The sequence below is a fragment of the Hydractinia symbiolongicarpus genome, chromosome 4 (genome assembly GCF_029227915.1).
Source record: "Hydractinia symbiolongicarpus strain clone_291-10 chromosome 4, HSymV2.1, whole genome shotgun sequence".
Lineage (NCBI taxonomy): Eukaryota > Metazoa > Cnidaria > Hydrozoa > Anthoathecata > Hydractiniidae > Hydractinia > Hydractinia symbiolongicarpus.
In genome coordinates, this window is record NC_079878.1 from 12813746 (window position 1) to 12828797 (window position 15052).

Genomic DNA, 15052 nt, shown 5'->3' on the forward strand with positions numbered 1-15052 from the left:
TATTTGGCACGCAACGCTATCATAAACATTACATCAATTGTTCCGATTTTTAGTGTTTCTAACACAAATCCAATACAGTGCACTAGTCTTATTGGACCCAACTAATTCATCACATTTAGGGATACCGAGACACGTGTCGAAGAAACTATCGTATTGGGCTGCATGATGTTGCTGCGCCAAGTTAAAGATTCGTCAGTTAACATCTGATTATTTATAATTTAATGTTCTTTGACTGAAGAAAACATAAACTTCCTCTTTTTCTTCGAAGGTTGTCCATTATTCATTCTCTCTTGTTATCGTAAATTCTTCATCTAATGAATCTTTCTCTTTATTTTTACCGCGTTTACGTCACCTTCCTTTCCACGGATAAGAGACAGTGAAGTCGATGTATCTGTTGGAAGAAAAGGGAATATCATAGGTTGCATCATCGACAAGAGATGCTTGCTTTTCTAAAACATTAGTCTCTGTCTCAATTTTGGTGTGACGAATATGTGAGAGAAAACTTCTACTCTCAGTTGTTCTCTCGACTCTACCTGTAACCCGAGACTTCTTGCTTTTTGGCACAGGCAAGTTATCCAGACAAAGAATTCCGACTTTAACAACTATTTTTGGTGGTTGGCTCTATACCTCCACCAGATTCGACGTCATCGACACTTACTATCTCAGTTTCCCCAAACTACAATTTAGAATATACGACATCTTAATCCAAAGAGTGGAATGGCGAGTTACAATAGGTTGTTAGAAAATCGTGCCAGGTTAAACAATGCTTCTGCATTAATTCTTAGAATATGTGTACACGGTAGTTGAAATCTTTCCAGTCATTCACAATATGATAACTTCTTGTTACTTTGATGAAGCTTTAGGTATTTGTAGTTTTCATCAGTTTTTCTTGACGAAGGGAACGCAGCATATCGCTATATTCTTGACCATGGGGAGCAGTTTACACGCAAGATTCGCGGGTTCCACATCTGCTATCTGTGCAGTCAGGAATGATAGCAAAGAGGCATCCATATTCTTACACACATGTAGCCTAGTTAACTAAGCTTTCTTCGAGGATATCAGATTCGGTTTCTCTTAAACGAAAGCTTAGACACAAACATGTCAGAGTAAATCCGTAAAATGTAAATCCACCTCATAGCAAACCCCGAATTACAATCAACCAATGAGCACAGAGTCGGCGTGGTCACGTCTCACCTTAAATAATTCAAGAATTTATTATATTTGTTCGGGTGAGTGAGGCTATTCGCGCTCAAAACAAAAGATTTCTTGATATTGACCATGCGAGCAAAGAACAATAGAATTAGTGAATCATAAAGCGCAGTCGGTATTCTGACCGCAGAAAAATCATTTGAGACCCAGCGAATTTTTTTCCACCTTTTTTCTCCAATTAATCTGATTTCCTGGTGGTAAGAAGAATTATGCTAGGTCTATTGGCTAACATACAGGTGAACCATCTATTTTGACCTGTTCTTTAGCCACTGTGGTATAACAGAGTCGTATCGTCCTCGCTTGATACAAGGTTATCTTCGATGTAGCTAAATAAAACGAATTAATAAATAATACCTTAATATGAGTGCAATAATAACAAAAGAATAATGGCATAGTAAAGTAATCAAACTTTTTAAATTTGACTGGCAGGAATTTTTTCACGAGTACAGTTAACATTCCACTCAGCGAGGTGGTTTTAAATTGTTTTAATTACTTGTAATACATTTTAGAATACAAATACATTTTAGTAAAATCTACCTCAAAATCAAGCCCTTTAAATGTTTTTGAAATCTTGTGCTCATTTAAGTAGAGTAAAAAGAGATTCACCCATCTTACTACTCCATGTCCACCTTCTTATTGAAACGTCCGTTTGTTTGTTTTTTGTCCAGTGGAAATATTTTTTCTGTGTTATTATGGTGTTGGTGGCTTATCTGGAAAATCGCAATGAATGTCTCTGATGTTGGTGGTATCTAATTTTCTGAGTAGCGGTAAGAATTTGCAACATCACTCTCCTGATCCTTTGACATCTGAGGAAAGTGAATTCTTGTTGAAAACAATGAAAAATGTGTACAGGTGAGTTGCTCCACTTGAAGATAACTAATCAGTAAGGCTCACCTTAAACCTAATCTTCTTTTCTTGAATCTGTTTAAAGAATTAAAAAATGGTGCAGGATACAAATCACTTGCGTTGTTGTTGTCCATTTTGAAAGGAAACAGACAGCATGCAACAACAAGATTTATTAAACTCGCGCATGTGTATAATATATTTAACGCATGCGTGGATACATCGATACGGCCAAACCGGTCCGCGGTCTTGTTCACATGAGCTTTTTAAACCGGTTCGACATCTCAAACCTATTCTTCACTCCGCAATTAGTTTCAAACCGGTTTGACTTGGAGTACGAGCGTACTCATGTAAACGGTGTTAGAGACTTAACCGTCATCTGTATTAAAAACCGCAGCCGTAGTGAAATCTCAAACCGGTTTAAACTTACTACGGGAACTCCATGTAAACGCTGCCTGATATGGCACTAATAGGTATAACCCCTGTGTTAAAATTAATGATCTCAGCAGAAAATAATGACTAATTTTTTTGATGTTAGATTGAAGATAAATGAAAGGACTATAGACATGCAAACTTTCATAGCATTACCAAATCAGCATCAAAGCTTACAGAGAGGAGGGCAAGGTTACAGAGAGCCCTGTAACCTTGATTTTCACGAGAAAGCGGCGTAAGAAACAATACTTTGATATTTTAAAAGCTCGATGTATATTCTTAACGTGCTCTTAACTTTCGGTCAGCTTAAATTTTCTGATAAATTATTATGAACATACACCCAGCACAACTCACCAGGAACCCACCAGTTTCTTTATTTAAAAACGTAAACCACTTTTCAAAGATTTTTGACTCCGTCAACCTGCATCAACTTTCCCCTGACTTGACGTAATATTTTGCCAACCTTTTTCAAGGTCGAGATATTTATAGATACTAGTCGTTAGCCCGTGGAAAATCCACGGGTTCGCCGTCCTTTTTATACCGCATTTCATGCTTCTCGCTATTGCGCAGCTAAATTACCATTTTGCGTGACAGAAAGACAGACGTATACGGGCATTATAATATAGATTTGAACTCAAGAAAAATTTATTGACTTCACGTAAGCAAAAAAAAAATTGAACAAAATACCAACAATAAGAACAAGGAAGGATTTTCACAGGCCGCTTATCATTCTCAGTATAAAAATTTTCATAGGAAACTTTTGGTTGGATTGGCGAATGAAATGTTTGAAAGTTGTAATGGATGACGTCATCAGTTGCACTTCGCCCCCTTCCACTGTCAACCAGGACGGGCGAACCCGAGGATTTATCCATAGGTCACCGACTAGCACTTCAGTATAACTTCATTCATCTTACGTGTTTAGGCAGTCATCCTCCGCATTGTCAGGAAAAAAATAATCAAAATGGTAGGTTCAACTGTAAACAATTGTGACTTGTTGACTACTTTCGCTTATTTGTAAATTAAAAATTAATAAATTTAAAACTAACTATCCAACGATAAATGTAGAGGTGTTTAAATCGTATTGTTTAAATAAATCTCAGCGAAGTAAATCCCAGCAAGGACAGGCAGTGCGAATGTTGCAAAGCAGGAATATCGTTTCTGGTAAAACAATAAAAGATAAACGAGGAAATTTATGTTAAGCCAATGATTAAGAAATTCAACAGTACTTAAATAAGACCAGCAGTCATTTTATTTAAAAATTCAGTTCCCCAGTAAGCACATTACTCTTACACGTTAATTTAAGTGGACTATGTTGCTACGTACTTGCCCTGTTGCTGTTCCTAATTGCATTTTCTCGATATCAAAAAGCCTAATTGGCGAAATATTACCTTTTCTTAAAGGTATATACTGTGGACCAAAAAACTAAACACGATTATGTTTTATTCACTAATTCTTACAAAATATATATGTACAGGTACAATTATGAACAATGTGACTTATTGTCAACATGAAGAAGAAGGTTTTTGTAAAGTAAGGTTTAAAATTCAGGTTTTAAGGAGTCAGTTGCGGAGCGTTCTCATTTATTAAAATGTTTGTTAATTAAGTACGGAAATACGTGAGATTTAACCGCAGATAATTGACTGGGAGATATAATTACAGGGAAGAAATACAATAAAAAAATGTTAGATGATAACATAAATATTTTTATGCAATGTGCAAAATTTGAAAAATAAGGTTCAGTATTTTGCAAACTTCATTGATGAAACATCGTAACACATGTCATCCAGTTTCACTACTAGCCTAAAACATCCTCTGACTGGCGATCTCTTTTTACCGTTCTGGTTAATTAAAACATTCGACTTGTTTAACACCTTTTCAAGGCTTACATATTGAACGGAACTCAATATCTTTTTCTTCCACAAGTGGAATATAGCAATTTAACCAGGAAAATTGCCATAACACTTAGGTGGTTTACTCTGCAATGGAGTTTTCACTTTGTATCAATGTACTAGAATATCCTGTTCCACTTCAGTCATCTTCAATTAACTGTACTTTTGGTATTTTTGTTCGTCTTCTGTCTTCAGTGACATTATACTTAGACTTTGTTACAATATTAATTATTTTTCTTTTATCTTCGCCATGCGATAATTCAATTTGCACAGGTCCTTTAGAAGACAAAGTTTTGCCTTTAGCTTTTACTATTTTACCATTGACTATTTTACTTCTTAATGTGTTCTTATCAACGAGTTTTTTTCCATTTACTCTAAGTTCCACATTATCTTCTGGTAATGTCTTTGTTATAGAAGCTCTGACAACCGGTTTAACTTTTTTGTTAGTTTTTATATTACTTTTACTACCCGGAGGATGAGCAATTTTGTTTCTATAATATTGTGGATCTCGGAAAAACGAATTGACAACATCTGCAGAATCCATTGACATTCTCCCGTGTTTGTATTGAACAAAATTATCAGGTAGGACAGATAGATCGTGTCGGCTTGGTAAATGATGTCTGCCGTTGAGAAATTGATTATCTTCATTCTCAGTTGCTAAAGATTTACTCTGAACGTCGAAAGGTTGATTAAATCCATCGTCATTAGATATGTCGTCAGCAAAACTTGGATCGACAGAACCTAATGGCAGCTGTCTTGACCTTGCACGTTGTTCTCTCAGTCTGGATTTACTATAATCTCCAAAGTTCTTATGAAAGACTTTATCATTTTGACGCCTTAACATCTCCAAAAGATCATCTGGATTTCCTTCAAATTCCGAACTTTCTTTCTGCATTTTCTCTTTGTATGTAGGACTGAACATCTGTGGATCACCAGCACCCATCATATCCACCTTTAGTTGTGCACCATGAAGTTTATCTAACAAACTACCAGGATCCACACCTGAAAGTAGGCTACGTTCTGTTCCGCCACGTTCCATAGACATCCTTGTTGGTCCCATTCGTTGTTGTCCATTATCATCCTCTTGTCGGTCTTGCATATTTTTATATTTAGCAAAATTTAATAATTGTTCAGGCGTCTGCTGCTGCATTACTCCTCGCTCCTCTTCTTGTCCTGCAGGATCTGATATGTCATTCATAGCGATATTTCTAGCACTGAATATTTGATTCTCGCGTTGCATTTGCTCCATGTTATCGTTGCGGTCAGGATAAGCATCTTGAAACGGGTTTCCCATTAATGGACCAATAGGGTTGGTTGGCTGTTGCATTTTAAACAATTCCCGTTGGACGTTCATCGGATCGGGTGAAGCAGGTTGATTTTGCAACATTGATATCTGACCTGGATTAGAAGCAAGGCTGTTTTGCAAATTAAATTGCACAGATCCAGGACTTAGTCCTTGTGCATTTTCTGCACTAGTTGGAGCAAAACCTGCCATGCCCTGCTGTAAACCATCACCTTGTTGTGAACCATCACCCATCTGAGGCATCCCTGCGAATTGTGCCATCGGAATCAGGCCTTGCTCTGACTTTATAGGAGACATGTTATTAAACCCACGGGAATCACCCATTTGAGGCTGTTGTCTATTCCCTTGGTATGACTCAGACATTAGGCGAGCTGCCAATTGAGGAAATCCTGGAGCATTTAAAATGTTTTTAATTAAATCAGAAGTTGAAGGAGCGTTGTCAACAGATGCAATGTTATTAGTTGGATTTTGTTGAGGAGCAAATGATTGGGTAGGTGTTGGGCAACTTGCTCCAGGAATGTCACATCGCGAAGATGCGGATTCGCTTGCAGAACGAGCTGGAATATATTGAGCAGATGGTTGTTGGCTAAATACTGGCTGAAATTGATTTCCAGCTCCGTTCATCATCGCATTTTGCATGGACCCCATGAAAGCAGCTGTAAGTTGTTGTGGACTACTCATAGGTACAACATTATTTGGTAAGTTGGGCATTGCTACGCCAGGATTACCATTAAACTGTGCCATTGCGTTCCCAGTGACACTCATAGGTGATGTTTGAACGTTTGATCCAAACACTGGCACTAACATTTGACCATTTCTAATAAACATGACTGGCATGTTGGGCATCTTAGTCATGCCGTTTGCGTTGTTTGGAATTTGATTAGCTGCGTTACCAATTGGTATCTCAATGCTTCCTGGATTATTATTTGATGCAATTGATGCTGGATTATTATTTGGTGCATTCGATGCTGGATTATTATTTGGTGCGTTTGATGCGCTTTGCATGGCCAAGTCTAACTTTTCATCAACTCCTGCTGGCTGGATATCAGGCTCTTGTGTTCTGTTTTTCAATTCTGCGTTTGGTTTTGCTGGACCAATGGTTTCGTAAGGACTGTGAGACACGGACTTACCTAATAAAAAATGATTAAAATAATTTTCTACACTATGCTTATTTTAGCAAAATTTTGAAGTGGCTGTAGCTAACATGTAAGCATTTCAAATGAATGGAATTTGGAATCCTAACTGTCATCTCGCCAAAATTTTGGAATACAATAATTATAAAAAAAAAAACGTAAAAAGAAAGGGAAAAAAGAGAATGGGGCAAGAATAAGAAGTGTTTGCCAAGACTAACCTTCACTGATTTCTTTCTCAGCATCATGTTTAGTTTCCAGTAAAGCCATATGTTTTGCTTCTTGTCGAAGCTGCTGAAACTTTTCTAAAATTTTGTCTACTACTTCTTCTGGAATAATTTTCCTCCTGTCTGGTTTTTTAGAACCATCGCTCAATTTTTTGTCACTTTTATCCTCACTAGTCTTTGTATTATTTTGTAAATCAGACTTAGCTCCTGTTTTTTCTCCCTTTTTAGCTTCTGTTAAAGGTTGCTTGGCATCTGGAAAGCCTTCCATTTGTTTTAATTTACTTTCTAATTCTTTACTTCCCGTCCTTTTGAATAGCCTATCTTGTATTTCCTTAATTTTCTGTATAATATCCTTCGTAGTCCCGGTGACATCTTTTTGTTTCACTTCAGGCACTTCTACTTGCTTTTTATCAGAGTCTTTGATTTCGGCTCCTGTTGCGTCCATTGATGTGCCAAGTGAGTCAATATCATCACTATCGTCCGTTTTTTCAGAATCGTCATTCAAAGCATGTATTACCTCCTGGCGCCTATGTGATTTTTGAACAGGATACTCGTTATTGTCATGATATAAACGGGGGTATTCTGATCTTCTTGAATGCTTGTGATGATGGTGAGACGAAATATCTAAATATTATACATCATTTTTATTCAACATTCATTTTTCAGATCTATGTCAAATTATATTTATTATCTATACCTTTAAAAAGTTTTCACGAATTTTAGGAGTTTGGGGGCCTAAACTAACCTTGGTGATTTTATAGAAAAGTTGTATATAATTTTGTTCATAAGATTGCACTTCAGAGTAAGAAGAAACATACAGAAAAGTGCGAAAATCTCTAGGTAACACCATCATAAAACTGCAGCTTAAATACACTTACGCGATTGACTACAAAATACACATGAAACCAACACTATAACCTCAATTAATATGCAAAATTTCATTTTGGTTTAGGTAGTAACCATTTTGCAGATTGTTTAAAGAATTTCCATCTTGCTACTGATTTTTTCGCTGCAACTTCTTCGCACAGTCAGACCATTAATGTGTGTTTAACCAACCGTGAATATTCAGCTGCTGTTACTGCATAAGTACGATTTTAAACAATAAACACAAACTCATTTGAGGTATAAGTTAATATTTTAATATTATTTAATATTATATATATTTATGTGTTATACCGGGCCTAATGATTTCTGTTTCTTTTACTTTAAGATACTTTCGCAAAATTAAGTCGCAAAAAGCTTTAATATATACGAGTCGTTATCCAATCAGCGGGTCCACCAGTTCTTACATTTTCACCTGTCGTAGGATCGCTACTTCGTGCGTTTTTAGCACGATCTTATTTAGTGTGGCAGATAGAGTGCGGGCATTTCTGATATAGAGAAGATGCACAAGATATAAGTGCAAGAGAATGTAATACAAATAAATACGCTTTGTCGTTGGATTTTAAAACAATCGGTAAAAACAAACTCTATGTGAAAAACAGATGGAAAGACGAATTGTTTTGTTTAAAAAGGTCGTAGTAGAGGATATAAGAAATACAGGCACCTCGATTATGTAGAAATTTCAATTGCGCTTTTTCTTCTCAATATAAACAGGCAAGATTTATAATTTCGTATGGTTTTGAGGGTAATTATTTTCCCCTGGTACAAGTGAAATTTATTTAGTCCCAGTCTTAGTCCTTTAAATTCTTAACAACAGTTGCTGTTGATGTCGGCATTTTTGAGCTGACTTTATAGGGCGAGCTGTTCTAAAAACAGTACTCTAATGTACGATTTGCCGTTAATTTTTTTTAACAGAGTCAGTTTAAATATTTTAATTCATAAAATTTTCTGGCATATCTATTATTCACGCAGATCCGCTGTGCGAACATTTGGTCGCGCGAAAATTTTATGTGCGCGGAATATGTCTTCTCAGAATGTGCGCGAAAATGAAAGAAAGAAATTTCGTAAAAGTTTCGAGACAATTATCACTAAGATCACGTTTACACGCAGGCGGGATGAAATCTCATTCCGGGATGAAATTCGTCCCGGGATGAAACAATAAGTGCTTACACGTGAGCCTCATCCCGGGATGAAATCAGCATATTTTCATACCGGGACGAGTACAGTAATTCCTCTTTTTAGCCCCCTCCTTTTATTTAGCCCCCCCCCCCTTTCCCTCCAGAGACTCAAAAGGTTATTTAGCCTCCTCCCTTTATTTAGCCCCCACCCCCCCCTCAAAAAAAATAAAAAAATAAAAAAGTAAAAATAAAATAAAAAAGTAAAAGTAGTCAAAGAAATTCGATATTATTTGTTGATTTAACGTCATGTACAACGATATTCATATGTTGTAGCTTTAATTCCCCCCCCCCCCCCAAGTTTTGTTTAATATCTATGGTTCCTTTTTTTTACAACGCGCTGTTTTGTTCCAGGCACCACAAGTCTATCATAGAACTTCTTTTGTTAGATGAAGATGATGATATAACAGATGAAGTTAACATTATGTATTAATTTAAAAAAAATAGAAAGTGTGTTTAAAATTCTATTTACCCGTCTCAAACCTACAGAATTTAATACCCCCGGGGGCTAAAAAGAGGAATTACGGTAATCTCATCCTGGGATAAACATTAATTTTGTTAACTTTGCGTATGATAATTCGAAGTGATATTTCTTAATTTGTAAGTAGAAAGGTCAAACGAAAAACGTAGAACGATGGCGCCTGTGAGAAGAATTGTAATATTGTTGGTCACAATTATATCGACAAGTTTAAGTATAGCACCAGGGGCGGATCCAGACTTTTTCAAGACTTAGTCAAGACTGAGTCTTGAATTTAGCAGCTGGGGGCTAAATTTTAAGCTTTGCGGGTACAAAAATCGCCGAAAAATTGTCTTCCGATTTATCTAGTTATTAATAAAATTGACCAAAAGAAACGCTAAGCTATAACAAAATCTCCTAAGAACATCTTTTATAAGAATCAAATCTCCGTCTTACACGTCTTATTTTAAATAGATAAAACCACTAAAATTAACAGGGATTAACTACAATAAAGTGAGACAATTGTGAATATATTTCATTATTTATAAACTCCTGCTGTTTCTGCCAATATCAGGCTTCATCAGCATGACTAGGTGAATCAAATGATCACACCAGCCATGGACAGCAAAATAAAACACAATAATAACAAAAACAATAAGAATATGAAAAGATCAGGATAATGAAAATGAAATATACATACATGTGATATGATACAAACACACCTCAACCCATGTATTTGTTCAGATATATTTGTTTATTTATAGGGCTAAACTCAAGTTTCGTTTGAACTTTAAAAGAAGAATTAAGAAGGGCTTTTTACTGCTTTTTGCATGCTGAAATAGGAAAATGCAACTTTCAGTTAAGAAAGTTGCAACCTGAAAAAAGGGGAACGTAATGATTTGGCTTGAAGTCTACACCAGACTACACCTACAACAATATCTTCATAACAAAATAAAATTTTTAACTGATCTTCATCAGGTAAAATAGATGGGTGTGGCGATATACACTGTGTAAAGAAAGTTGTAACAAACTGTAACAAACCGAATTGTGGGTAAAATGTGTTAATTTTTCTCTTTATTACTGTTGACAAGGCAAGTATTGATAGAAAAGGAAACCATGTCTTGGGGCTACAGTTGTTGATTGCTTCTGCTTTAACTGCCTCCTCAGGAGAAAGAGTCATATCACAAACAATATGGGAAAGGGAAAATCTGAATAAACTTTTCTCAGATATAAAAATATTTGCCTTTTGGTTTTTAAAAGCAAATTGAAAACAAGTATGATTGGAATAAAAGGAAGGATGCAAGAAAAGTTCTATGGATGTCAAGATTCTCAAAACATCAACAAGAGAATTATCACCTATACCTATACCAACGATGCTGAGCTGTATAGACAGTCTCCTGATGGATTGGATCTAAAAATAATATATTTTACCATGACCTTTTACTCAACAAACTTTGTTTCTTAATAGTCAATCGAAGAGTTGTTTATTTTCATCACCAACCTTACTTATCCAGATGTCAAGTTCTTGCTTCTAATAACAACACAAATATTAATTGAGAAAGAATTCCTCCGCAATGCTGAAAATTCTGTTCAAAGCTCATATTACAAAAACAATACACCTTTATGATAATTCAATTGTACATGCGTTCCTACGGCTCTCCATTGTTTTACAATATCGGAAAAAAGGAGGTAAAACTCGTGTTTTTATGAGAGTTTGTTAGAGACGAAAGCGTGTTTTCTCCAGCTTTTTAACCTCCGTCGTATCAATTTCTTTAAAATTTTCAGGAAACGTTAATAATAATAAGATACAACTTATGTGTACTTTTCATTAAAAACAAAACGTGGCAAGAAAAGTTATCACGAAAAAACGTGTTTTCTCCTTAATAAACTCTTATAAAAGTGTAATGTTTACCTCCTCTGATTGCAAAATAAGCTACGATGGAGTGTTATTTTTTCCGAATTATCGTAAAGGTGTATTAGCCCTAGCTATTAGCTAAATAAATCTTTTTGTATTTGGTTTTAATAGTCTGTTGTATAAAGCTCTCCCCAACTAGCTTTTCGTAGCAGATATACTGAAAACCTTTAAATAAATGCAAGGTGTGTTGGAGAGTAAAAAACATACTTCTCACCTTAAAGCAATAATTCCTTTATCTTCACACCTCGCCTCAGATGGAAGGTATATATCTGGACCTAAATTCCGATGAAGACTTTTACCAACCAAGGGATAAATATCCCCAGACAACAAAAATGCTCGAGAATAAACACTTTCTAAAAGTTCTTTTTGCATTTTACGAACAGATTCAAAATTATCACACTTTAAATCAGTAAGCACCCGCGCCAACATATCTGCTGCGGCCATAATCAATAATAGTACGGAAAGAATCCAAGTCAAAAGGCGTGAGTCTTTGACTAATCCTGACGGATGGGAGTTAAAACTATAGCCTAACAGGTTATCAGTAACCACGCAGTACGGAACCTAAATTTCCTTTGGCGGCTGCGGGCCACATATTGTTGGACTACGCATAGAGTGTGAAAATTACGTCACGATTTTGACGTCACAGGCCCCTTAGGTGAGATGGGGAGGGTTGCGGGCCATAGCTATTTGATTTTTGACTGACTGAGTGACTGATTAGTCAAAATGAATCAGTCAAAATCTGTAAGCTAAATTTGAAACCCTCTCAGTCTATATGGTAGCGACGTCACAACTTTGACGTCAACATCGCTAAAGGCGAATTGGAGAGGGCTGTGAACCATGGCTTTTCGCCGTAAAAAAATTACAATTTTTAACGCCCTCCGTTTGCAACGCCTGGATCGTCGACATCTTCGCTTGGCTAACCTTTTTTTGTCAAATTTACACTTAGTCACGCGACTTATCTGACTAACCCTGGATCCGCACCTGAGCACCTCTTCTGTTACAGTTTGAAATAGTGCGCATTTTTAAACACTTTCTCGTATAAAAACATAAGAACCATAATTAATGGTCGAACTCGTATAAATTTAAGATGACATTTCGTTTTATTAAAATAATAAATGAAAAAACTTTGAAGAATAACGAAAAAGTTACAACCAACCTCTTCATATTTTTTTTCTACATGCTTTCTTTACTTCTTTGCGTCGGTCGTCACAAAAAAAAAAGAATTGATTTTATAGCTCTTATATTTAAAATCATGTTCAAAAAGTGTGAAAAAGTGTACATTCAGCAATGTCATCCCGGGATGAAAAGAATTTTTGTGTTTACACACGCATTTTTTCTTAATCCCATCCCGGGACTTTCAGTAGATACAGGGACGAAACTCATCCAGGGATGAGATTTCACGTGTTAAATGCCTTAAAATTAACGAGCATCAATATTACGAGCGTTGATTGGTTAGTCAGCTAGTCCGCTTTTTGCAGCGCGACTGCATTATGAAATAATTCTTCGTGGAAGTTCCGAAATTCAGCACGGTTAAGTTTTAAATCTGACGTGAACATTAAACAAGCTTAAAATGCGTGATATAGGACTAGCCTACTTGTGGGATGAACCTCAAATATTGCGGGTTTTTTCTTTACATATTTCAACTAGGATTATAGTTAGCGAAAAGGTCATGTGATTTAATAAATCTTACTCGAGTTAAAAGTGATATCCCCTCTTCTATGTTACCATGATAATCATCTATTTTCAAAAAAAAAAACGCCACCAGTTTTGCTTAGCAGACTGCTTTTGAATCCTTTCTGATCGGACAAAAGTTACGAATGAATTTCTTTTGAAACAAAAAATACTAAAGAAACTTTTGCGGCATCAAAATCACTGTGAAATTTTGGTAATTATGTTTTGCGGCTAAGTGTTTTTAGAAATTTTCGCGGATTCGCGAATTTCTTGCGGTTGACGATATTAACAATAAAATTGGAAATTGTAAAAAAACAACTGAAAGTTTACAACGGTGTTTTTTATTTTTTCGCGGGAATAGTTAGAGTTTTAAGATTTAATGTTTTCGAAACCTCTGCAGTTGAGTTTGACGTGTTATACAAAAGTGCGGAAAATGAGTTTCTTTCCTTAGAAGCTGGTCACATTTTTCAGACCAGTAACCCTACTTAATATGTGAAGGAACTGTAACTTTTCAAAATGTTTCGCAAAAAAAAAAAATTCACTTTTCTTCATGGTCAGAGCCTTAATACATAACAGTTTACTTTCTTTTTTCAATCCTTAATAAGAGCGTATAACAAAAGAAAGATTTATTGAAACAGTGATTAGCTAAAACTGTGAACTCGTGTATTACAATTTGTACATAATCGAACGTTTTCTGGATAAGCCTTTTATTTATTTACAAAACACCGTGCTACCATTTTTTTAATGGGTTAAAACTAGCTTATACAGCCGGGATTGAGATCATGCTTAAATCTCGCATTTTTTACCCTGAAACGAAATGGGTGCTTCTTAAAACTTCTTGCTATATTGCTTGTGGTGCATTTTTAGCAAATTGCAACGTTCTGGGTAAGCGATAAACTCATTGCATTGTTGAATCAGACTTTCCTTGAATGGAAAAAAAAAATTAAGACAAGTTATAAATAAAAAATAAATTCTTTAACCAATGATAATACATTAACTGCTGTACGTTGCAACGATAGTGCCAGACATTATACAAGACAAAAGTTATGTGACGCTCCAGGGGGTATTGTCCGTATTTGTTAGGACAGAAATGTTGGCACATGAAGTAAAAATAACCTAGACATCCCGCATTGGAGCGTTACATAATTTGGACTGGACTCCAGACATATCATTCTCTGAAACTTTCAATAAACACATACTATTGAAAAAATTACAAATAAATAACAGTTTAAGCAGTACAGGTTATACAAAAAATAAGTTAGTCTGATATATTTTCCGTCAAGCTGTGAGAGGCCTTTAAAATACATTTCCTTCAAAGGGTATACTGTTGTTGTTGTGAGTCAAGCATTGCCACAACTCTCTCAATAGACAGGCCATTGGGATTTTCAATGTATTCACCTGTATTGCAAAGTTTAATTTAATACAGCAAAATTTCATGCAAAACAATAAACTACAATTCCACTGGTAAACAAAATTGCCACTAGTACAAGAAACATAATGTAAGCAAAGATTTACGATGCAATAACTGCCTAAACAAGATAAACCTGTCAATCGTGCGTGGTATATTTCCTGTGTGCTTGCATAGGTTTTAAACATGCGAAAAACATTTGCTGAAAATCTGCAATACTTGTAATTTTTTACCACACACTTGTCTTATATTTTAAGAATAGTTTGTCACTGAAGTGGATCATGGTAACGCATGAAATATGTCATTTATGTCTATGAAAGGGAACTCTAAAGAACTGTTTAGGATTTTCATAAAGGTAGACTGATTTCAATAAAATGAATTCAATACAACGAAACCAAGACAAGAATAAAAAAAGATACTACAATACTTTGAAGCTTTTTCAGAGTTTGCCCCCTCTAAGCGGGAGGGAGGGGATAGTGGTTTTTTTAAAACTATTATGAACATGATCGTC

The 15052-nt window shown here is 35.6% G+C and overlaps 1 protein-coding gene across 1 annotated transcript; it reads right to left on the reverse strand.

Moving 5' to 3' along the window:
• Positions 1 to 4171: 4171 nt before the first annotated feature.
• LOC130641358 (uncharacterized) lies at positions 4172 to 8540 on the reverse strand. The gene is made up of 3 exons (XM_057448129.1): positions 7912 to 8540; positions 7028 to 7657; positions 4172 to 6806 (listed from the first exon to the last, which is right to left on the reverse strand). Exons 1-3 carry the CDS (start codon positions 7973 to 7975, stop codon positions 4513 to 4515), a joined length of 2988 nt encoding a protein of 995 aa, XP_057304112.1. The 5' UTR covers positions 7976 to 8540; the 3' UTR covers positions 4172 to 4512.
• Positions 8541 to 15052: the final 6512 nt, after the last annotated feature.

What these genes read in the sequence shown, in the direction of transcription:
- LOC130641358 (XM_057448129.1), bottom strand. Translation starts at nt 7,975, where the DNA reads ATGAAATTTTGCATATTAATTGAGGTTATAGTGTTGGTTTCATGTGTA. An exon ending in TGTATTTTGTAGTCAATCGC is followed by an intron (nt 7,658 to 7,911) that starts GTAAGTGTATTT and finishes TATAATATTTAG; the next exon opens with ATATTTCGTCTCACCATCAT. An exon ending in TGAGAAAGAAATCAGTGAAG is followed by an intron (nt 6,807 to 7,027) that starts GTTAGTCTTGGC and finishes ATTTTTTATTAG; the next exon opens with GTAAGTCCGTGTCTCACAGT.